At 38.2% G+C, this 26,300-nt stretch overlaps 1 protein-coding gene and 1 non-coding gene across 8 annotated transcripts; both read right to left on the bottom strand.

The window, feature by feature from the left end:
* Positions 1-1,629: 1,629 nt before the first annotated feature.
* On the bottom strand, positions 1,630-16,985 carry ZNF383 (zinc finger protein 383). Of its 7 annotated transcripts, none has more exons than XM_074315802.1 (7): positions 16,640-16,985; positions 15,932-15,994; positions 15,784-15,846; positions 10,094-10,147; positions 8,269-8,395; positions 7,866-7,961; positions 1,630-3,449 (listed from the first exon to the last, which is right to left on the bottom strand). In XM_074315802.1, exons 4-7 carry the CDS (start codon positions 10,100-10,102, stop codon positions 2,257-2,259), a joined length of 1,425 nt encoding a protein of 474 aa, XP_074171903.1. In that variant the 5' UTR covers positions 10,103-10,147; positions 15,784-15,846; positions 15,932-15,994; positions 16,640-16,985; the 3' UTR covers positions 1,630-2,256. The 7 variants fall into 7 exon arrangements, with proteins under 7 accessions (XP_074171903.1, XP_074171900.1, XP_074171902.1 ...); XM_074315799.1 differs by having other exon boundaries at positions 10,094-10,179; XM_074315801.1 differs by lacking the exon at positions 15,932-15,994.
* Positions 16,986-18,904: 1,919 nt separating this feature from the next.
* Positions 18,905-19,011, bottom strand: LOC141567759 (U6 spliceosomal RNA). The gene has a single exon (XR_012490589.1). It is a non-coding gene; the product is annotated as a U6 spliceosomal RNA (small nuclear RNA).
* Between the last annotated feature and the right edge of the window lie 7,289 nt (positions 19,012-26,300).

The following is a 26,300-nucleotide window of genomic DNA, read 5'->3' on the forward strand; positions in this document are numbered from 1 at the left end:
TTGTCAATTCAATTTCTTTATAAAAATCACACTTTCCAGATTTTCAGATATGTTATAAAAAGTCGATAGTACTAACTTATAAATTTTGAGATAAAATTCATATACCTTTATAATTATCCTTTTAAAGTATACTGTTCAGTATACTTTATACTGTTCAGGTTTTCAGTATATTCACAAAGTTATGCAACCTACATCACTAATCCCAGAGCATTTTCATCATTGAAAAAGATCTAGTCCTTTTAAGTATGTTGTCATCGCAATCTCATTCACAATGCTGTTTGTCATCCTTACTTCCCTACTTGAATCACTAGTTTGCCCACTTTTTTTGTCAAATAATCAAATTTTCTATTACTTTCACTTATTTCTGCATTGTGTAACTAATAATGCCTTTTGCTACCTGTGCTTTAGATTTATTTTTGTTTTAGTTCGTTGGTTTTTATTAATGATCTTTCTAGTATTTTAATATATGAATGCATATTGGGTTATAAAACTTTGAATACAACTCTGCCACTCTCAGGGTTTTCAATTGTGTTCTGATTTTCATTCAGATTTAACTATTGTGTATATTAAGAATTTGGTTCCTTAACCCATATTGATCAAGAGGGGACACTGAATTAATATTCAGATATTTGATGACTATCTTACTGTCATTCTGGTCAAATAATCTGGCCTGTATATTTTCTGCTGTGGTGGGGGGGGAAGTAATTATTAGGAAAAATATCATCTTTTCCTACTTTTTTGACAGCTGTGCTTTCAACCATCCATCATTATAGCCACAGGGTTTCAGACTGGTATTAATCTTTGTGCAGCATAAAAGATGAAGTCTGAATGGAGACTACACACACATACTTTTTCTTTTCCTTTTAACATTCCATGCTGTTGGTGATGGAAAGAGAACTGACTCTGGATGGTGAACACACCATGTGATATATAGATGATGTATTTCAGAATTGTACACCTGAAATCTATGTAACTTTACTAACAATTGTCATCCCAATAAACTTTAATAAAAAAAAACTGCATGCTGAATAATGAGTGATGGGAAAAGCTTTCCTACACTCATTACACTCATTTTTCTTTAGGAATTCTTTGATTTAGACAAAGGTAAACAACATGGTCAAAATCCTTTCCACAAATAATAATGAAGATAATTATGAAATGAGTATATCAATAATAGTGAACAACTTTTACTAAGCATTTACTATCTGATAAAAATAGTTGATACTTTAAATTTATTCATTCATTAAATCCTCACAATTATATTTACTAATTATATTTATTAATTATAGAGCATAATTATATTTACTAATACATACAAAATAAAATGCCACTAACATCTATAAGTAAAAAGTAAAAAAATATTTGAAAGGGTAAGCAACACTTTGATAACAATAGTTAATTACCTTTCTAGTATGAAGTTGGGGTTAGGGTTGATGAAAAGGAACAAAAAGAGTTTACAAGGAGAAAACATGGATAATTTCAGCAATTAAAATACGTGTCTTAAAAGAAAAACAAGCATCCAAAAATAAATTTTGGGTCATAGTAATCAGGGCAGATTTTAGAACTGCAAACATTTAGATATAACTGTAACATGAATAACATCATTTTAAAAAGTCATTAAATATGTCATTAAAATAAAAATCTATATTTATTGAAATGGCAATCATTTTTGGCACAAGAAAAGCAGGTGAAGGTACAATATGCATAACATGACTACACTTTCTTTAAAACAAAGTCTGATAGGATTTGTTCTACCAACTTGAGAGTGGTCATCTATAGTTGGTATGATTACAATTAACATCAGCTTTTTAGTTTCTGGCTTTTTTGTTGTATAATAAAATATAAATTTGTGAAACAAAAATTAACACTGACTTCAAAAACAAAATTATTCTATAAGGAATTAAAAAATACAAGGTCACACAATTTAAAGTATGATATTGGTGTGAGCACAAATATATAAATCAGAGAAGAAAAAAATAGCCCTTGAACACAAGCAAATATAAAGAATATAATGTTTCACCAAGAAGGTAGTACAAAATAATGGGGAAGGAAAGAACTATTGAACCACTGCCATTAGTACAATATTGAGGAAGGAGTAAATGTCAATTTAGAATCTGAATTCATAACAGAGTGAAATGCATTTGGATTAAAGATATATGCAAAATAACACAAGAAAGAAAAATAGTGAAAGAAGGTAATTATCAAACATGAATTTTGTTTAAAATATTAGGAGGGTGACAAGAGCTTTAACTTTTATTATTCATCAGTATGAATTCCCTGATGACGAATGAGATCTGAGCCACTACTAAATGCCTTCCCACATTTACAGTTATAGGGCTTTTCACCAGTATGAATTCTCTGATGTCGAGTAAGGTTTGAGCATTTATTAAAGGCCTTTCCACATTCAGTACATTCATATGGTTTTTCATCTGTATGAATTCTCTGATGTTGAAAAAGTTGTGAGTTCTGAGTAAAGGCTTTCCCACATTCAAGACATTCAAAGGGTTTCTCACCAGCGTGAATTCTCTGATGTTGACGAAGTTGTGAGCTCTGAGTAAAAGCCTTCCCACATTCCTTACAATCATAGGGTTTCTCCCCAGTGTGAATTCTCTGATGATTAGTAAGTGCTGAGCCACTACTAAAGGCTTTGCCACATTCCTTGCACTCATAGGGTTTCTCACCAGTATGAATTCTCTGATGCTGAACAAGCTTTGAGCTCTGAGTAAAAGCTTTGCCACATTCCTTACATTCATAGGGTTTCTCACCTGTATGAATTCTTGCATGTTGAAAAAGTTGTGAGCTCTTAGTAAAGGCTTTCCCACATACTTTACATTCATAGGGTTTTTCACCAGTGTGAATTCTCTGATGGTCAATAAGATTTGAGCAATAACTAAAGGCCTTCCCACATTCCTTACATTCATAGGGTTTCTTACCAGTGTGAATTCTCTGATGTTGAGAAAGATATGAGCTGCAACTGAAGGCCTTTCCACATTCATTACATTCAAAGGGTTTTTCACCAGTATGTATTTTCAGATGTCGAGTAACATGTGAGCCACAACTAAAGAATTTCCCACACTCCTTACATTCATAAGATTTTTCACCAATATGAATTCTCTGATGTTGAATAAATTGTGAATTCTGACTAAAGACTTTTCCACATTTCTTACATTCATAAGGTTTCTCTTCATTATTAATTATTTGATGTAGAGTAAAGAATGTCTGTTGAATAAATGTGGGCATGTATCCGTGAGTGGGGATTTCTTGGCTGAAGTGCCCATTTTGATACCCCAGTTGTCTTTCAAAGTGGCTTCCATATTCCAAAACATCTCTAAAATTGGAGTACTCAAGGCCATACATTGTAAGTCCCATTATATCCCTTTGGCATGATTCTATTTCATAAACTTCCTTCTTCAGAGATAATAACTTGGTTTCACACATTGACTCCAAATCTGAAAGAAAATAAAATGGTAAATATTCTTTCCGCCCCATTTGTGAAGTTAAACTTTTACAACAGAAATGGAAAACTTAAAGTGAAAATATCTGGTAGTAAATGACATTCAGTTCTCAAGTATATCTGTTTAATCTGGAAAACGGACAAGAAATGCATAGAAATTAATGAGATACAGTCATGTGCCCCATAATGATGTTTCAGTCAACTACGGACCACATATGCAATGGTGGTCCCACAAGATTATAAAGGAACTGAAAAATTTCTATTGCCTAGTGACATCCTAGCTGTCCTGAGGCCGTAATGCAATGCATTACTTGTTGTCACAGAGCAGCCTAGCAGACTGTCCCCCAACGTCTTTCCTTGTGGAAAGAAAAGTCTGTGAGACTGTGCCTTTTTGGGACGTTACTTATCTCAATGTTTTACACCTCATGTCTCTCTGTCTGGTCCCCAAAAGATGGTTTGCAGCCAATGATGAGTAAGATTCCCCATGGGGGGGAACAACTCAAGCCTGGCGGAACTGAGTGGGGACCCCCACTGAGCTGCCTTAGAAGATCTGGGAAGGAGCCTTGCCTCCCCATCCCCCTGCCTGGGAAAAGCCATTGCTGACTCTGGCTTTCCTCTCTCACCTGATTGTGAGAGAAGTCATGAGGGCAATAAAGATCAGCTCTCTCCACTTATCTCAAAAGAACTGTTACAAGGTGAGAGACTTGCTCCCCAGAGAGGTGCATATCTCACCTAAGTCATCACAAGACTTTCTGCTCCAGCTGCTTGGGGACAAAGATAATTGGTTTGATTCACTTTTGTGAAAAGATGTATGAGATTCAAAAGACCGTGGAATAGATAATGCTAATTCCTTATGTGAATATCAATGAAAGCCACCAGTTGGCCGATTAGAGGCTCCAGTCTTTGGTCAGGTTGCGAGACCCCCTGGTCTTCTGAGATTGAACTGCATCAAATCTCTGCTTCTTTCTTTCTTAAAACTTAACCCAAAGCTGCCCCTTCTCGTTCCCTCACTGCCCGTCCTGCGCTAGACGCGACAATTACTCATGTGTTTGTTGTGATGCTGGTATAAACAAACCTAGTGGGCTACCAGTTGTATAAGAGTATAGCATATACAATCACAGTAGTAGGCTATGCCATCTAGGTTTGTGTAAGTACACTCTATGATATTCCCACAACGATGAAATCACCTAATGAAGCATTTCTCAGAATGATGTATCCCTGTTAAGCAGTGCATGACTGTACAATGCAGAAAGCGGAAGGAAGAGACTATGGAAATAGGAAACCACAATCATTCTCAAATACTGATGTGGATAAGAATCATCTGGAAAGGTTGGGAGATATACAAGGCTTGGGCATATGAAAAAATGAGTAGTTCTACATACATCTATATAAGCATGCATGCATGAAACAGGGTGTATGATCACACTATATGTATTACAAAAAGTGGATAATTTTCTGACCTCCATTAAAGGCCTCCTGAGAGGAATAAATCCACATTGGGGAAGATTCTTGGTCTCTGTGATACAATAAAAAATAATTTTGGTCTTTTTGCCAGGTTCCTAACACAGAGTCTCAAAAACTCTTGGAATTTTCTGAGTGATAGGAGTGTTTTCGTTATGCTAGTGAGGTCACCCACAGTGGGTCCCTAGATAGCTTTGGGATGGGGATTGGTTACCAGAAAGACCAAGCATGTGATTAGAGGATTGGGATTTTCAGCTACTCAACCTCTGGGGAGGGGAGAGAGGCCAGAGACTGAGTGGCCAATGACTTAATCAATCATGCCAATGTAATTAAAACACAATAAAAACTCTAAACACCAAAGCTCAGTGGAGCTTTCTGGTTGGTGAACACACTGAAATGCTGAGAGAGTGATACATTTTGACTCCATAGGGAGAAGGTATGGAACCTCAGCATCTGGAAGCCTACAAGACCTCAGCCTGATATGTACCCTTTATAGTAAAAATGGAATATTGTGATACTGATCTTAGGAGGAAAGAGAGACTTGTTCATGTACCACTGCAGTGACTGAGAAGGGTGGCACCTAAAAGTTTAAGGCAGACAGAAAGAAAATAAGACAGTACAAAATACTGCAATGGAAAGATTACAGGAACCAACTCTGACAGTTACTCACTATGTGTTCCTAGGCAATTATTTAACCTTTCCAAATCCCCATTTCTTTATCAGTAAAAGGGACATAAACTTTAACTCATGATTACTGGAAGGGAAAATGTATGTAATTATCTTTGAACAAAGTGTTCAGTATTTGATAGGTATTATTAAGAACTTTTACCAAAAATAGGAATTTTAAGCAAATTAAATGGCTTGAAGACATCAAAATGGAGCCTATTAAAACATCTCCAGCCAGAAACAGGGAATTCATTCCAGCATTAATTTTTTCTCCTACCTCTATATGATCTTTCAGCAACTTTCATCTAGTTAAGCTCCTAACTAACTTTTAAAACTATCTTCTTCTATCTTCACTGCTAATGCCCTCTTCAAACCAGAATCATCTCTTACTCAGATCACTGAAGTAGCTTCCTAACCCAGTCTCCCCACCAAGTTTCACCCTCTTTAATGTATTCAGGGACCAAAATGACACTTGGCCTGGCCTTCCACTACTCAAAATCTATACTCCTCATAATCACCCGCAAAGGATGAATAATGTGCTTCCTACCTGTCTAACCTCGACTCACATTCCACTCTCCCTTGCTCATGGAGCCCAGCAACACTGGCTTTCTTTCAGTTCTTCAAACACACCAAACTTTCCCCCTTAGAAGGGCCTTTACAGGGGTTCTTCCCTCTGTCTGGAGTTGTCTTCTTTAACATATTAAATAGTAAGACCTAGCAGTGAGCCTAGAACTACAGTAATTATGAAAAAGGGATGAGCATAAATGACATTTTAATATGTTGATTTCCATTCATGTTAAAGTCATAGAACAGATACTACTGTGGTTTGTTGTATACACCATAATTGGAAGAAACGCTAAATTTCAATCAGAGGTTACTAAATATAAAGATGCATTTTTTCTTCTCATCCAAGTTCATGGACTCGCCAAATTCTATCCAAAGGAATTCAAAATTAGCAATCTGAGTTCGAGTGTTTCTTTAAAAGCAGGATGCCACTCCTCTGCTCAAATCATCTCATTCAGAACAAAATGGCTCTACATCTGCCTCATTCAGAACAGAATCCAAAGCCTATACCTAGCCCACGAAATCCAAAATCATCTGCAGACTCCCTCCCTTCTACCTGTACCTAGCACACAAACACACATATATCCTGCTACTTTGGTAATCTCTTCTCACACAATTCCCTTTGCTCATTCTGCTCCAGCCACAACGGTAGGCGCCAAACAGCTCCTAACTCAAGGACTTTGTTCTTCCTGTTCCTTTTGCCTCAATATCTTTTACCAGATAGTAACATTACTCCCTCACTTCCTCATCAGAGAGGCCTTCTCTAAACCTCCCTTCATAGCACTTATCAGCATCTGACATTATGAAGAGCAGAGCTTTGAATGTTTTGTTCAATACCATAATCCCAGCTCCTGGACCAATGCTTAGTACCTAGTAGTGCTCAGTCAGTCCTCTTCTGGTTCTCCTCCTCTCTCCCAAATCTCTTCTCTGCCACCTCTTCCTTAACAATATAGACACAGACCATTTTGTTTTTCCCAACATTGTCTCTATAGCTGGTACCTATAATTACTTGAAAGGCTCCATCTACTATTTCAATATGGATTAATTCCACTTCTGCATATTTAGCCCCTGACTTTATGCCAAGATCCCTGGCTGATTCTCTCTTTTACTAGATTCTACTTTGCAGAAGTTATTTATGGATATATTTTAGCAGCACTTTTTGTTCTTAATAGCTGACATAATTAGCAAACTGCAGCAACTGGCAGACGACCTTGCACAAATTAGGTAATCAAGAATTTTGGATAAAAGAAGAATGCACAACCAACTGATAAAAAAAGTCATCAGCTGGCAGCTATAATGAAGACCATTACTTGGAGGGGAGAAGCAGTGCAGATACACGCATGCATGCGTGTACACATATGTATACTGTTTTGCGGGTGGCAGTAGAAAACATTTAGATGAGTCTAAGAGGAAGAAAAGCTAGCAGGGAACTGTATCTTAAATATAGTGAAGGGTACCTCGTACTTGAAATCAAGTGGTATGCTGGAGAAGAGTAATAGAAAGAATAAGGGAAATAATAGAAAGAATAGAATAGTAAGAAAGGGAAGAAGTGAAACACGTCATTTGTGAACTCAAGCTAAAAGGACTTAGTAGTTTTGCCCATAGGCCTAGGGTTTTGATGGGAGCCTCCAAGATAAGATCTCTAAGGTAACTGCTTCTTCACTGATCAGCTGAGTTATTACCTGTAATGCCCTGCTTTGTAGAATTATTTCTCACTCACCTGAACACAGGCCTCTTGTCAGCTCTCTGCCAACCATCCAGGGCTCTTTCCCTTGTTCCAGTAAGGAGATAACTTGAGGCTTAGGAATGTAAAGTCCTGCTCACAAGAAAAGATATGAAACATGGTTATGCTGTGGGTAAATCGGATCCAGAAATAATATCCAGTCCCTTGATAATCAAGGAAGAGATGCCACTACAGGAACACCCAGAGAAAAAAGAAGATGAAGCTGCAGCCATCGAGCTGCCTGTTTCCCACTCTTCCTGTTCATTTCAGCTCCAACCATTTACTTGGGAATAGGAAGCAGAAATGTAGCTGGTAACTCAAAAAGCAGCTGAGAAATTTACTATGGAAGAAACAGACATTCCAGAGGAGAACTCGAAATTACTGGTATGGACGTCCTTACCCATTGACAGCAGATTGCTGTAGTTCTCCAACATCACATCTCTGTACAAGGCCCTCTGAGCTGGACCCAGACATTCCCACTCCTCCTGAGAGAAGTCCACAGCCACATCCCTGAACATCAGTGATTCCTGAAATAATAAACATATATATACTTGTGTAATAAAAGAAATACTTCAGAGACTATTGCACTTGTATTGAGGGGTAATGCAAACAAGCAATTATACTGATGTCACTGAGAATCAGAATCGTTGGATTTCAGAAATAGATGCAAGAGTAACAGGTTTATTTTACATTAAAAAACAAATTCCTGATTTGGTCCACTGAAAAGGCCTAAATAGTAGTGAGGAGCATTTCTAGAGCCTAGATTGTAGTCTCTAAGTGCCGTATTCAAATAAAAGTAACCAAGGTTCTTTGGGAAAAGAGATGATTTCAGGATTGAATCAGAAATTCTAAGGATTCTGAACTCTAAATTCTGAACATTCTGTTGTATCAGAAAGCAAGAAAGCTATCGAAAATTACTGGAATCAGGTTAAAAGGACTCAGGAGCCAACTGAGTTCATAAGACTACTCTACTTTTCTGTACCTGGAATTTATTTCAACAAAGAGTTTTTTTAAGGTGGAGTGGTACAGAACAGTTACAATAGAATATTTTCAAGGTCTCAAGCATGTAAAACATTGATTTAAACAAAATTGTGCTAAAACTGTTGTGGGGAAAGGAAGCAGAGTGTGATATAGAAAATCTAAATTCATACATACCTTACAAAGAAATAATAAGAAAATGTTTAAAAATTGATAAATCAAGAAATACCAATATAGGAATGTTAATTTAAAACATGGATAAATTCCACTGGAATCAGCTAAAAGAGATATAAGGGTGTCTGCCTTTAGGGAGAAGGATGAAGTGGTGGGTCAGGACCCCACTCTTAGTACTCCATGAATTTATTTTTTTTAACATGCAAAATTTTAACAAATACATTTTAAAACAGCAGTTTTTCTAAAACAGCATCTGATTTAAGTTTCTCATAAATTTACTCTTGTGACTTGCGATTATAAGAAAAACTTCCTATTAATAATATTTTAATAATTATTTTTCTGATGCCAGAATTTTCAGGGAAGATTTAAAAGGTTTTTCTGAGCTCTGATAGTATGATCTCAACAATTTATAAATTGGCTGAATTCACTGTAATCATCAATCATCTCTATCTTTATTTCTGATAAAGAAAACTGGTGATTCATACAGAAATTCCTCACAACCCACACTTTCTGTTCAACCTCATATTAGACTTCTCTCCTGAATGCCCTAAACAGATTTGCAGAGATCTGTCTGTGTCAGCTACCAATCCCACAATCCTCCAAGCCTCAAAAGCCAGGAGATCTTGCAACAATCTACCATATACCATCCTATTACTGACGAATACTGATCTGTAGAGATATTCTTGGCTTTTCCATGTTTGTTCCCAGCTAAGCAACTCATACCTCCACTGTCCAGACATGATAAATTCATTCTACAAACCTACTCTTGTTTCCTATAAGAGAATGCATTTCCTCTCCATCGTAGTCCTTGGGAGAGAGCTGAGAAAAGAGATGCTCAATTATTTACTGAATGAAAATATTAATCCTGAGTCAAAAGAAGAGGGGCACTTAGGAATGGTAGAGGATTATTGGACTATAATGAGAGGAAATGAGGACCAGGATCCTGAAGGGGAACCTTGAAGGCCAGAGCCTTTAGAAAGGAAAGCAAATGCTCACATGCCCAAAAATTAAAAATTAAAATTAAATTTCTTAAACAGAACAATGTTAGGAAGGTAAGAAAAACATCAACTCACCTGGGCCATGGCTTTCAGTATTGCCGATTGTCAGTCCTCCTCAAAGCTGTTCTCCTAAAAAAGGATACTGTTCTGAGAAGGCAGGCCTGGGGAAGCAAAAAAAATGCTCTAGAAACAACAGCTCTCAGACTGACCAGGTAAAACTACCTCCATTTCCCTTGGTCTTATAATATAACTCTAGTTAGTGGGAGTATGGAATAAATCCTACTCCTTCCCCAACCCCAGGAACCCCAGGCTTTAGCTGCAGTAAGATAGATCCTGGCTAGTGAATTCAAAGGAATACAGACTCAGATTTCCTCTCCTTCACCCAAGCAACCCAGTTTCCTGCCTCAGCCAAGTGATTCAGGGCAGATCTTGCCCCATTTCAGTGATACTGTTGCTCTGAACCCAAGGCATAGCTGCTATGACCTGCCCTAAGCAGATCCCTCCTCTGCAGTCCTCAGGTCCCCAAGCCAGAGTCAGCCAAATGGTACCCTTTGGCCAGGAACACAGAACTCTCTGATCAGAACTAAAGACTTCCCTAATTGAGTATTCTCATTTCCCAAGTCCAAGAAAGTCAGTCAACTCCCCCCACCACACACACATACCCACACCCAGACAGAGGCATTCCTTATTCTTACTCCCTAACTTTGTTTTGCAAAGAAAAAAAAAATTAACTTTGCTTATCTGTTTGCGGTATGGAAACCAATCAAAATGTCAACTTTTCTAGCTTTGTGTATATTTGTATAAATCTCTTTTTTCTACAACTTCAATGCTTTCTTTTGTTACACATAAATATATAATCAACTATTTTATTTTGGCATAAGATCATTTCGTAAAAGACTGTGGTATAAGATTATCAACTAAGGGGCCGGCCCGGTGGCTCAGGCGGTTAGAGCTCCATGCTCCTAACTCCAAAGGCTGCCGGTTCGATTCCCACATGGGCCAGTGGGCTCTCAACCACAAGGCTGCCGGTTCAACTCCTCAAGTTCCATAAGGGATGGTGGGAAGCGCCCCCTGCAACTAAGATTGAACATGGCACTGAGCTGCCGCTTTGCTCCCAGATGGCTCAGTTAGTTGGAGGCACAGGCTCTCAACCACAAGGTTGCCGGTTCAACTCCCACAAGGGATGGTGGGCTACGCCCCCTGCAACTAGCAACGGCAACTGGACCTGGAGCTGAGCTGCACCTGCCACAACTAAGACTGAAAGGACAACAACTTGACTTGGAAAAAAAAGTCCTGGAAGTACACACTGTTCCCCAATAAAGTCCTGTTCCCCTTCCCCAATAAAATCTTAAAAAAAAAAAAAAAGATTATCAACTATAATTTTATTTTATAGTGTAAGATATGAATTATAAATCCTACTTAATTTTTCCCCCAGAGGGGGCTACCCAGGTGTACCAAAATCACTTACACATAATATGTGTGATGACACTGCAGGCCATGCAAAACTTAAAACACACACAATGTCCAATAAAGAAACTGTTACAAAATAAAAATCTTATTAAAAAATAAATGTACATGTCTGATGATGTATAAAAAGAGGCACAACATAATGATCACTGGCTCAGGGTCTAAGGAACTTATACTGTGCAACCAAGTCCCAAGAATTAATTGAAAAATCAGCCTTAAAGCTAGTCTGTGTTTTTGTTTTGTTTTTCTCAAATCTGACTTGGTAATTTGTATCCTATCTCCTTTTTTTTTTTTTTTTTAAGTTTTGCTAGAAGTTTATCAATTTTATTAATCCCGAAAATAAACTTTTGGCTTTGTTAATTTTCTCTATTGTATATTCATTTTATGTTCCAATATACATAAATTTATATTTGAGCTCTTATTCTTATTATTTCCTATTTTTTACTTTCTTTGGGTTTGAGTAAACTTTTCCTTAACTTCTTGAAATGAATACATAGATCAGTAACTTTTCAGCATTTTTCTTTACTAGCATATGCTTTTACGGCTATATATTTTCTTCAGGTTCAGCTTTAGTAACACTCCACCTTTTCATGTTATATTTTCATTATTATTCAGTTCAAAATATTTTTAACTTTCATTGCAATTTCTTCTTTGATTCACTACTTATTTATAAATACATTGCTTAAGTTCCAAATATTGGAATATTTCTAACTATGGTTTTGTTATTGACTTCTAGCTGAATTCCACTGTGGTCAGAAACCCTAAAATATTATTTCAATCCTTTGAAATGTACTGAAATTCCCTTGATGGTCCAGCATACGATCAACTTGGATAAATGTCTCATTTGCATCTGAAAATAATATGTGCTGTAGTTGTAAGGAACACTGTTCTATATATGTCAATCAGTCACATTTGTCAATCACATTGTTCAAATATTATATAGTTTACTAGGTTTTTATTGATTGTTCTATCAGCTAATTAAGAAAAGTGCTAACAACCCCCCACTATGACTGTGATTTGTCTACTAATTCTTTTAGTTCTGTCAAATATATTTGAAGTCATTTTATGAAGGTATGTACATTTAGAACTATAATAATTTGTTGGTAGACTAACCTTTTTATTATGAATTATTGTTTATCTCTAGTAGAGCTTGTCATAAAGTCTACTCTCATACAATGAAGTCAGGAGTGCAAATTGATACAACCATTTAGGAAAATTGTCAGTATACATTTGAATACATGCATAACCTATGACACAGAAATTTCACTCCTAGGGGTATACCCAAAAGAAATGCATTCATATATGCACCAAAAGACATATACAAGTATGTTCATAGCAGCCTTGTTCATAATAGCCCCAATCGGAAAACAACTCAAATGCCAATCAATAATGGAATGAATTGTAATATATTCATACGATAGAATTTTAAACAATAATGAAAGACCTACAACTACATGAAGCAATATGGATGAATGTTGCTTATTATACTACATAATATTATTTATTATACAATGTATTCATGTTACATGTGAAATTTAACTTTGAGCAAAAGAAGTTAAGCACAAAAGAGGAGATATTGTGTGATTCTATTTATATAAAATTCAAGAACAGGTAAAATTAATCTATGGCTATAGAAGACAGAAAAATGGGTTATCTTTGTGAGAGGTGGGTAGTGAGGAGATGGGACAAGAATCAGGCTTCTGGAATGCTGGTAATGTTCTATTTCCTGATCTGATTTGAGCTCTGGTTAAATGAATATGCTCATTTTATAAAATTCACATCAAGACATATACTTTGATTTCTGTACTTTTGAGAATGTATGTTATACTTTTAAAACCATATAATACTAGGTATGATCAAATAATACAATGAATGTTTAAATTTTAAAAATTTATTATAGTAAAAGACACATTGCCATTAATCCCCCTCAAAATATTCCCCCTCACTTCCAACACAATCATCCCATTGTTCTTGTGCCACTTTCTGAAGCAGCTCTGGAAGTCCTATTTCATGAGTTTCTTTAGTTGCACTGCCGTGGCTGCCTCAATGTCTTCAATCGATTCAAAACATTTACCTTTCGGGGAAGGCAGATAGCTCAGTTGGTTAGAGAGCGAGCTCTTAACAACAGGGTTGCAGGTTCGATTTCCACATGCGCCAGTGGGCTGTTCCGTCCACAACTAGATTGAAGATAACAAGCTGCTGCTGAGCTGCCGGATGGCTCAGTCAGTTAAGAGTGTGTGCTCTTAATGAGGTTCCTGGTTCAATTCCTACATGGGATGGTGGGCTGCGCCCCTTACAACTAAGATTGAAAATGGCAACTGGATTTGGAGGTGAGCTGCACCCTCCACAACTAGATTGAAGGACGACTTGACTTGGAACTGATGGGCCCTGGAAAAACACACTGTTCCCCAATATTCCCCACACACACAAAAAAACCACACACACACAAAAACCATTTACCTTTCATGGTCATTTTGACTTTGGGGAGGAGCCAGAAGTTGTACAGTGCCAGATCCAGTGAATAAAGTGGATGAGGACATAATGTAATGTTTTCATTTGACAGAAATTTCCATACAAGAAGCAATGTGTGACAGCCTTTCCATTGAGATCACAAAATACAGTGAATGCTGCTGCTGAGTGCCATCCAACAGAAAGGAAAGGATCTTCAATATGGGAAGCAGCGCGTCAAATCTTAGTAATAGTGTGTGACAAGTTTCAACTTGCTCAATACAGTCAGTCAGGTGTGAGCTATGGTTGAGAGAAGGTGTGTTTTAAAGTGTGCCATAAATCATCCTCCATCATGCCAATGCTCCGTGTCACACATCACTTCTGGTAGGGCAATTTCTGTCAAATAAAAACATTATGGTGTGTTCTCATCCACCTTATTCACCGGGTCTGACACCGTGTAACTTCTGGCTCTTCTCCAAGTCAAAATGATTCAGGACATGGAGGCAGCCACGACAGCACAACTAAAGACACTCCTGAAAGAGGACTTACAGCACTAGTTCAGAAAGTGGCAAGAACAATGAGATAAGTGTGTTCGAAGCAAGGGGGAGTATTTTGAGGGCGGTTAATGACAATGTGTCTTTTACTACAATAAATTTTTAAAAATTTAAACATCCGTTGTAGTTTTTGATCAGACCTTGAATACCATTATTCAGCAGATTCATCAAAAATTAAAATATCAAGTAACCAAGTATTAGAAAAAATACAGGACAACTATGTTTATAAACTGCTGGTAGGAATTAACTGGTACAACCACACTGAAAATCGGTTTGGCAATATTTAAGAAATTAGAAGATACACACATATTCTACAGACCAGCAATTCCATTCATATGTTTATACCCTAGGAAAGCATCCATATGTGCACTAGGATACTTATAAAAATACATTCAGGGCAGTCCTTTCAAAGGAGCCCAAAACTGGAAACCAATGTCCAAATTACAGTTATATGTAACACCTCACAACAAGGGGGATCCTATGAAATATAGTACTACATGAGAAAAGCAAGACTCAAAATAACATTACACAGCACAATTTCATTTCTACAAAGTTAAAAGGCAAAACTAAACTACATCGTTTAGGGATGGGTAGATGTGTAACTATTCTTTGAAAAAAAATAATTCCCACAAAAGTCAGGATAAGGGTTACCTGAAGTGGTGAAGAGAATAGGTTTTTTTCCTGTGGGCAGGACTAACAGGGGTTTCTGGAGTGTTGATGCAAGTTTTTGCATAAGTTTTACATAGAGTTTCCCTTTATCATTACTTCTTAAACTATACGTTTATATTTTAAGCACTTTAATGTATGTATGAAATATTCAGGAATTTTTTAAAAGTATGAAAAAGAAACTATATAATAGGTGCAAATAATTTTTAGTGAAAACATAAGCTATGAAATGGTAAATGCTGTAAGAGTCTACTCTTGAAATAATGTATGTTATATATGCACAGGAAACTTATTAGAAGGAAATAGATGAAAATATTGACTGGTTATGCTGTTTGTAACTTCCCATTTTCCAAATTCTTTAAAATAATCATGTTTCGTGTGTGTGTGCACACCCACATGTTTAAAAAGAAGTGAAAACTTAGTATACAGGAGTAACTGAGCAATTTTCTAAATCAATATGTGAACATTATGTAGAAGGAAATGAGAGAGTATACTGGGATCTGTGTGTCCACCCCCAGGGCTTCCCATCATTTTCCTGAATGGAAATATGTAGGAACCAGGTGACTTGATGAATCTATGTTAAACATGACCATCCAGGAGAAAGAAAGTACAAAGAAAACCCCAGCACACCTTGTATTTGGATTGGTTGGCAGCCATTCCTCCTTCTTCTGGGGACCTCTCTGAGAAGCAGAGCTAAGGAAGGAGAAAGGAATCATGAAATGCCAGGTCTTTCTTGTGGCCCAGACTCACCAGATCAGAGGTAGCTCTGGATCCACACCTACTATCCGTGGAGAAGAGGGATGGAGAGAGGTCAGGGCAGTCTAGGCTGTCTTGAGCATTCCTGGTGTCAAAAGGGGAAAAGTCAGCTGTCCAAGACCAAAATTTGTTCTGACCTCACACATCAACCACTGGGGCACACAAACTGTCACCCTGGCACAATTACAGGCACGCTCCAACTGCACACACAGTGGTTCGAAAAGTTACATCATAGTGCTCACACATTCTCACAGTCACAGACAGCCAGTACACTTAGTGCTGCTAACATTCACAGAAGCACAATCACACACACGCAGCCCTCAGATAACAGTGACGGCCACATAATCACAGATTCTCAACCCCTGCCCCCCACCCCCCAACACACTCCATGTCACACAAAGTTATACGGATACACACAATCACAGTCCCAACAGGGGACTCGGTCACACTGACACGTACAGTGCCAACGAGGATATCCCCAGTTACACCTGCACACAGAGTTCCGCGCATGGTCAGTCATAATGACACACCCACCACAGGGACATACAATCACCCCCCGCACACACAGCGCCGCAGAGTCACATAAGGTCACAATCGTACACATGGAATCCTACACTTCTTGTCCCCTCCCCCTGGCCCGAGACTCCGGACCCGCCTGGACCGTCCCTTCAAATCCTCAGGGACGCACCTGAGGAGACTAGCCCGAGCCCCCAAGACTGAGATCACTCACCTTGCACTTTCCCCCTTCCCTGGAGGCCCAGGGCCCAACAATCCGGTGGCGGGGAGGAGGGGTACTGTTCACGCGGGGCCCTCTGGGAAATGTAGTCCCGAGTCGATCCGTTTGGCTAAGATGGCGCTCGGTTCTCCGATTTCCCGCTACCGCACAGTCTGGGCTAAGTCGACAGCCCTGCTCTACTCTCCGAATCGCTAACAGGAGTCTTTGTGATCCAGATGCAGGGTCGGAGTGAGTGTCCCACACGACGAGATCCCACACCCTGGAGACAAGCTCCCTCCACAGACCCGACCAATCCCAGGGAGTCATATGTTCCCTGAGAATTGGAACAAGATAGCCAGATTCGCGCCGGAAATTGATTAGAGCCGCAGGAACTTCTGGGAAATGTAGTCTAGAGGCGGAAAGGGTGAGGCGCCCACCGAAGTGGGAGATTGAGTTAGCTGACATTCTGCGTTGATCTTTTCGCACAGGGGTCAGCGGAGCTGCGCCCGAGTCTCCTAGGGGTTATAGCTCACTCTGCGAATACGCGGGACTAAGTCGCCATTTCGACTTTCGTCAGTGGATGAGCGTTGGCGGCGGGGGAGTGGGCGGTGGGGGAGTGGGGGTGGGGGTAGAGGGCAGTGTGGAATGCTCAGAGAGCGGAAACCTGGGAGTCTCAGATCTGAATTCAACCAGGAAAACTGAGGGAGAGTATACCCGGAGCCCAGAACGGAGCTGACGAGGGCGGGTTGTCTGGAAGGTCAATTTTATTCAAAAAGTTATTAGGGAAAATTAAGGAAGTGCAAGGTGGTGTATACTGAAAACTGTAACACATAGCTGAAAAAAATTAAAGACCTCAAAAAGTGAAAAGATTTCCCATTTATGTACTGGAAGACTTAATATTAAGATGGCAATACTGTCCAAACTGATCTACAAATTCAACGCAATCCTTATAAAAAATTCCAGCATGATTTTGAGAGGAATTGACAAACTGATGCTAACATTCATATGGACTGAAAGGGACCCAGATAAAGTAGTAATCCCAATGAAAAACAAAGTTGAAGGACTCACACTTTCTGATTTCAAAATTTACCACAAAGCTATAATAATAAATGTAATGTATTTCTCGCGTAAGGATAGACATCTAGCCTTGAGAGTGCAGAAATAAGCCCTTGCACTTACAGTCAATTGATTTTCAACAAGGATGCCGTAATAATTCAGTGGGGGAAAGAATAGTCTTTTCAACAAATGGAGTTAAGAAGTTAGAATTTTACCTCATACCATACATAAAAATTGATTCACAATGGGTCGTAGATCAACATTGAGTTAAATCTATAAAACTCCTAGAGGAATATATAGGACTAAATCATTATGACCTTTGGGTTATACATGGCTTCTTTTATATGAAACCAAAACCACACAAAAGAAAAATAGATAAATTGATTTCATCAAACTTAATTTTTGTTTCAAGGAACACCATAAGAAAGTGAAAATACAACCCATAGAAAATATTTTTGAATTATATATCTGATAAGAAACTTGTATCCATGATACATGAAGAACTATTACAACTAAATAAAAAGACAAATAACCTATTTTTTAAGTGGCCAAATTATTTGAATAGATATTTCTTCAAAATGGGCTGACCCCAAACCCACAGATAGTGGTTGAACACTGGGAGGACACCTCAGTGCCAGAGGTCCCCCCTTAAGACGGAGGGGTCCCAGGCCCACTCTGGTCTCCCCAGCCCAGGGGTCCTGTGCCAGGAAAAGGAGTTCCCATAGCCTCTGGCAGTGAAAAATCAGTGAGGATTCTGTCTACCCTTCTTGGTGGGGTGGAAGGTGGCTGGAATCCCAGATGCCCTGTTGTAGAGCCAGCACATGGAATTGCTCATTTGTGGACACTCACCTGGTCTCTAATGGAGGGGTGGCAGCTCAGAAGGCCCAGGGACATGTGGGGAAGGACTGAGTTGTGTGGCTTCGGTAGGGGAGCTGGAAAAACAGAAGCCATTGTTGTCCCAGTGGGGAGCCTGACACATATGGCCTATAGGAAAGCACCATCTTTTTCAGTGTTAAGCCCTCCTCCAAAGGGCCAAGTCTGGGCCGCATTGGTCTGGTGGAATCCATGCGTGCATTCTGCCTTGGTCATGCCCTGGGTCTCCACACCCCTCACCACCCAACACACACACACACACACACACACACACACACACACACACACACAGGCCACTGGTGCTACATCACCTGGGAAAATCTTGGTTGCTGGGCTGCTTGCCTCACCCCACAGGCTGGGGAATGCTTCACGAATTTGCGTGTCATCCTTGCGCAGAGGCCATGGTAATCTTTTCTGTATTGTTCCAATTTTAGTATATGTGCTGCGGGAGCGAGCACTTAATTGATATTTTTAGAGTATTTCACCCCAAAGTAGCAGAATATACATTCTTTTAAAGTGCACATGAAACATTTTCCAAGGTAAACAACATGATAGGTCACAAAACAAATCTCAAGAAATTGAAGAAGATTGAAATCATATCTTCTCTGACCACAGTGGTATGAAACTAGAAATCAACTACAAGAACAAAACTGAAACACAAACAGGTGGACACTGAATAACATGCTACTAAATAATGAATGGGTCACCGATGAGATCAAGGAACAAATCAAGAGATAACTTAAGACAAACAAAAATAAAAACACAATGACCCGAAATCTATGGGACATAGCAAAAGCAGTCCTGAAAGGGAAATTCGTAGCAATGCAGGCCTACCTAAAGAAATAAGAAAAATCTCAAATCAGCAGTCTATCTTTACACCCAAATGAACAGGAAAAAGAACAGCAAACAAATCCCAAGTGAGTATAAGGAAGAAAATAATAAAGATCAGAGCAGAAATAAATGAAAAAGAGTCTTAAAATATCCATAAGCAATCGGTAGACTCAATGCAACCCCTATCAAAATACCAATGACATTTTTCATAGAACTAGAACAAATAACCCTAAAATTTATATGGAACCACAAAAGACTCTGAATAGCCACAGCAATCTTGAGAAAGAAGTACAAAATTGGAAGTATTACACTACCTGTGATACTGTAATAAAAGCAGCATGGTACTGGCATAAAAACAGAGGCATAGCTCAGTGGAATAGACTAGAGAGCCCAGAAATAAACCCATGCCTATATGGTCACTTAATCTATGACAAAGTAGGCAAGAACATACACTGGAATAAAGACTGTGTATTCAATAAATGGTGTTGGGAAAACTGGACGGAGACATGCACACACACGCAAAAAAGAAAAAAGAAAAGAAGAGAAAAGAAAAGATAAAACCAGACCACCTTCTTACACTACATACAACAATAAACTCAAAATGGATTAAAGACTTAAGTGTAAGACCCGAAACTATAAAACTCCTAGAAGAAAGCATAGGCAGTAAAATCTCTAACATTACCATATTTTTTTCTCATTTACCTCCTCAGGCAAGGGAAACGAACAAAATAAACAAATGGGACTATGTCAAACTAAAAAGTTTTTGCACAGCAAAGGAAATCATCAACAAAACGAAAAGACAGCCTACTGAATGGGGGAAGATATTCACCAAAGATACATCTGATAAACAGTTAATATCCAAAATTTATGAAGAACTCATATAACTCAACATACACACACACACACACACACACACACAGACACACACACACAAAATCCAGTTAAAAAATGGACAGAGACCTGAATAAAAATTTCTCCAAAGAGTACATACAGATGGCCAACAAACATATGAAAAGATGCTTGATGTTATTAAGCATCAGAAAAATGTAAATTAAAATCACAATGAGATATTACTTCACAAGTATCAGAATGGCCACCATCAATTAATCTATAAACAAGTGTTGGCGAAGGTGCGGAGTAAAGGGAACCCTTGTACACTGTTAATGGGATTGAAAATTCGTGCAGCCACTATGGAAAATGGTGTGGAGCATTCCTTAAAAAATTAAAAATAAAACTGCCTTATGACCCAGCAATTTCACAACTGGGTATTTCCCCAAAGAAATCCTAAACACTAGCTCAAAAAGATATATGCACCTCTATGTTCATTGCAGCACTATTTACAATAGTGAAGATATGGAAGCAACCCAAGTGCCCATCAATAGACTATTGGATAAAGAAGTGGCATATATATACAATGGAATATTACTCAGCCATTAAAAAGAACAAAATCTTACCATTTTAAACCATATGGATGGACATAGAGAGTAATATGCTAAATGAAATAAGGTACATTGAGAAAGACAAATACCATATGATCTCACTTATATGTGGAATCTAATGAACAAACAAACAAACAAACAAAGCATAAACAGACTCATAGATACAGAAAACAAAGTGATGGCTGCCAGAAGGGAGGGGCTTGGTGATCTGAGTGAAAAATTTGAAGGTATTAAGAAATACAAATTGGTAGTTACAAAATAGTCATGGGGATATAAATTACAGTGTAGAGAATATTGTCAATAATGTTGCAACAACTATGTATAGTGCCAGGTAAGTACCAGACTAATCAGGGGAATCACTGCATAACTTATATAAATGTCTAACCACTGTGCTGTACACCTGAAACTAATATAAGATAATATTGTATGTCACCTGGTAACTAAAAAAATGAATAAATTTTTAAAATCAACCCATCCAAAACAAACATTTTCAACATATTAGTGATCAGGGAAATATAAATCAAGATAACATAGTTTTATATTTGTTTGGCAAAACTGCAAATTTATGTACGAATTACTCCCATAATTAAGTCAAGTGTTCTATGTTTATCTGTCCCAGTTTATAGCTTGTATTTTACTGACATTTGATGAACAAACATCCTTATTTTAATATAGCCAAATTTATCAATCTTATATTTTTGTTTTCTGTTTAAGAAATCTTTCTATTACCACAAGGTATAAAAAATATTTGCTGATATTTTTTATGAACAGTTTTAAAGTTATGTTTTTGACACTTTCTTCTATTTGATCTGTTTCTGAGAGATGCGTTTGTTACTGTGATTGTGAAATCCTCAAATTTTCCATTTTGTCAGTTTTTGTTGTATGTATTTCAGAACTATATTGTTACGTATATGTTAGTAGTGTTATATGCTCTTGGTAGTTACATCTTAGTAAAATATGGAATAGCTTTGGTAATACTGTTAGTTTTGAAATCTGTATTATCTAGTACTATCAATACACTTGCTTTCTTGTTGATAATATTTCCTTGTAAATAACTTTTAAATTATTTTCATTCCAAGTTCAATTTTTACTGGGAAATTTTCATACAAATACTAAAGGAGAACATTATGATGAACTCTATGTACCCATCATCTGCTTCAACATTTATCAATATTCTTTATTCTTGTTTTATCCAATCTACCCCTCCTCAATGGAGTTTTTTAAAGATAATATTTCACCCATAAATAGTTCTAGATGAATCCCTTTAAGAAAAGTCTTCTTAAGCATAATTACATTACCAACATTAAAAGTGATTCTTAGGCCTCTGGTAAAAATATATGTTCACTAATGGATTTCCACAGATTTCTCCTTAGACCAGACTTTTGGAGAAGAAAGAGAACCAGGAGTAAGCAGAGTACAACCCTCTAACTGGCCCCATTTTTAAGCTGAATCGCAGAAGGGGGCATAACTGGTCTGAACATGCTCAGCACACACATGTCAGAGCCTAGGTCTAGTTTCCTCAAAACATCTTCCCCACCTGCTAGTAGGATTGAAGCAAGAGTTTCAGTAGGTCATAGACCTCCTACCACTTTCAGGTAGAAGAACTTCTTGGCAGAGGCAATATTTAAGCTAAGTTTTTGAAAAATGTTTGGAAGTTCACCAGGTTAAAAGAATTGTCTTTACAATCCCTCACTTACAGGCCCCCAAAAAGGAGGTGTGGCGGAAGATTGGCAGCTCCAGAATTTCCATATAGGAGAAGCAAAGGGAAGAGTCAGAGATTGGACTTAAGTCTCCGTTTACATAGTAAAGACATTGTTATTAAATTTCAATTTACACATAAATAAAAATAGCAGCTTCACTTAGGTGCTTTTTGTCACACGTTGGCCATATTAAAAGTAATTATTTTTATTATTTCTTCCTACTATTGTTTTACTTAAGGTTGTTAGGGTGGAGACTAATGGAGATTAATGGGGATTCAAGCGTCCATTGCCCCCACCAGCCCTTCAGAAGGTGACACCGTCCTCTGCTGGTATCTTTCAGGAGAGGCTTTCTGCCCTATTTCCCCTGGTGATCTTTTCCCATGAAAGGATGAACCACCCTTCCTGCAACAGACTGCTCATTCTCACATCTCTCTTTCAGGGCAGTTTATCCCAGGAGCGGACTCACATTCGACCTCTCCACATTTTCCCTGAGTGGTTTCTCCAAAAAGCGGATTGTAGCATTCTGATTTCTCCTCTCTTCTCGCGGTGATTTCTCCCAGGATCCAGTCACACATAAGACACACATAAGACGTCTATCCTGCCTTGGTGAGTTTTTCTTCATGGCTCCCCTCTCCCCTGTGGTTTCTCCCAGCAGATAATTGCTCTTGGCATAGTGCTGTATACCGAGGGGAAATTTAGCTTTTCTAAGTATAATACAGAGCGCCGGACCTCATAGTCAACACCTCCTCCCTCTCCGAAGCCTGCCTAGACAAAGGCCACACTCCTGCATTCTATGCAACAAACCCTGCCTCACTCTATGAAAACCGGCAGGAGGCCAAGTCCTCTGCTGTACGGAATAGACATACTTCCAAAATGGCGTCCCGCGTGGAGAAGCACTGTCTGGGAGTAGCCATGTTCTCCGCCCGACAGCACCTACTACGGAAACCGTAATGTCCAGAACAACGAATCTGGGCCGTGTTGACTGTTGGCTGAATGCAACTTTCAAGTTAATTCAGAGCATGCGCCCTACCAACAGTCCATAAGAGGCGGTGCTAGAGGCTGGACCGGAAGTGGAAGTGGCCTTAGACGTTTTTTCATTGCTGGAGTCTGGAGCATCACCACGTTTTAATCCCGTGAGGTCTCTAAGGTGATTTGGGTTGGTCGTGATTAGGGATTGCGAGGCGTCGGTGATTGGAGCGTGGGAAGGGGGAAGGCAGGCAGTGTTGTCGGTGGTGTTAGTGATGGTGGTTTCTGGGGTCAGTGAATGAAGGGTCTGTCGCGTCCGTTGCTGTGTGTCTGTGAGGCATCTCTCGCGTCAGTGATGAGGATCTTTGAGATGAGTGTGGGATTTGTGGGCTCAACGATGGGAGTCTGTGGTCAATTACTGAGGGCTCGTGGGGTCAGGTATGGGAGTCTGTGGGGTCTATGATGAGCTTGCTTTTAAAACATTCACGAGCTTTGGCGTGTAGCGTTTTATTCAAACCTAAGTGTTATTATTTTTTTTAATTTCAGTTATTTTTTCTTTGACTCGAGTTATTTAGAAGTGCCTCTCTATTTCAAATAATTCCTCTGGGTAATACTGGAGTTTAAAAATTGCTTTATGGCCTAGTTCACGGTCAGTTTTTATAAAAATCACATCTAGTACATAAATAACAATGTGTTCTCTAATTACTTAATTGTATTGTTTCATATATATATGTGTGTATATCTATATCCTCACAGATTATCTTGTCTACTTAATTACAGAGAAAGGTAAACTCACACTGGAAAGGTGATTTGTCCACTGTCCTTCCGTTGTTTCTGCTTTATACTTTTGAAACTATTATTAGGAACAATTATGTGAATTTTTAATAATAGACGTGACTAAATTACTCAAAGGATATTACAGTAAACCAAGTTCACACCAACGATTTATAAAAGAGCTCATTTTCCCAAATGCTTTCCAGCACTGGATATTGGTTTTTCTTTTTTCTTTTTTTATTTTAAGGTTTTACAGTTCTGAAGGGAAATTATATCTCATGCCTCCAATGCATTTTCCTGTTAGTAAAGTTGGCATCTTCTAGTTAATTGCCATCCTTTTCTGTGAATTTTCATATTCTTTGTGCAGTTTTTTGGGGGCTTTTTTTTCCCTTTAGCATTAGAGATTACCTATAATCACATATTGAAAATTTATATATATGTGTCTTCATTTTCATTTTTCAGGTGTATTTTAACATAGGAAATATCATGTAATCAGAAATATTTGGTTTTTGTTTTATAGCTTTTGGATTTTCTCTCATATGTAATAAGGTCCCTCCCACCCCAACACAATATCATACAAACATATACTACTAAAACTTACTTCAATATTTTTTGGAGGGTTTTAAATACATATACTTAAATGTTTAGTCTTGCTGGAATTCAGTCTAATGTATAGTGTGTGATGGGGTTCTAGTTCTTTTTATTCCAGGTGGGTGGCCAATTATGTCAGTACCAATTACTCAGTGAATGTCTAATGCACATTCAATTGAGTGCCACTTTTGTCATATATATATACATACATATATATATACATATAAAAAATTGCTTTATGGCCTATACATATGTATATGTATATATATATAAATCAATACTGTCTGGTCTTTTTATCTGTTTTGATTACATTGTTTTTATATTAAGTTGTTAATATCTAATAGTGATTGGTAATTGCTGATATTTATTGCATACTTCTTGTGTGCCAGGTAGATGTTGAGTTCTTTACAAACATAATCTCATTTAATTTTCATAAGTGTGAAGTAGGCACTTCCGTCCTCATTTTGAAACAAACTGAAACAACTTCATATTCTCATAGCTGAAAGGCAGCAGAGCTACCATTCAAATCTTCAGTACTATCACTCCATATCATGGTTATTCCCATATTTTACTATGCCTGATACTTACCAAAGGTTTTGCTAAACTTTGTATTCTCTACCGCACTGGTTCATAAAGTGTGGTCCCTGGGCCAGCAGCATGAGTACCGTGTTTCCCCGAAAATAAGACCTAGCCGGACAATCAGCTCTAATGCGTCTTTTGGAGCAAAAATTAATATAAGACCCGATATTATATTATATTATATGATGTTATACCTGGTCTTATATATTATATAAGACCGGGTCTTATATTACAGTAAAATAAGACCGGGTCTTATATTAGTTTTTGCTCCAAAAGACTCATTAGAGCTGATTGTCCCGCTAGGTCTTATTTTTGGGGGAAACATGGTAGCTCCTGGGCACTAGTTAGAAATGCAAATTCTTGGTTCCTACTGTGGTTTGAATGTTTGTTGCCCCCCCTCCCCATTCATATGTTGAAATACTGTAACCTCCAAAAGTGTGGTATTAGGAGGTGGGGCCTTTGGGAGGTCATGAGGTGATTAGGTCATGAGGTGGAGTCCTCATGAATGAGATTAGTATTCTTATAAAAGACATCCCACAGAGCTCCCTAGCCCCTTTGGTCATGTGAAGATATAGTGAGAAGGTGCTGGCTAAGAACCAGGAAGAGGGCCATCACCAAAATGCAGCCATACTGGCTCCTTGATCTTGGACTTCTTAGCCTCCAGAACTGTAAGCAATAAATTTCTGTTTTTTATACACTACCCACTCTGTGGTATTTTGTTACAGGAGCCTGAATGGACTGATATAGGTCCTACCCTAGACCTGCTGAATCAGAAAATGCTGGAGTGAGGATGAGAATATTTAACTGTATTTTTAACAAGCCCTCCAGGTGATTCAAATGCTCACTCAAGTTTGAGAACCATTGCTC

The sequence above is a fragment of the Rhinolophus sinicus genome, linkage group LG11, assembly GCF_036562045.2.
Source record: "Rhinolophus sinicus isolate RSC01 linkage group LG11, ASM3656204v1, whole genome shotgun sequence".
NCBI classification, from domain to species: Eukaryota; Metazoa; Chordata; class Mammalia; order Chiroptera; family Rhinolophidae; genus Rhinolophus; species Rhinolophus sinicus.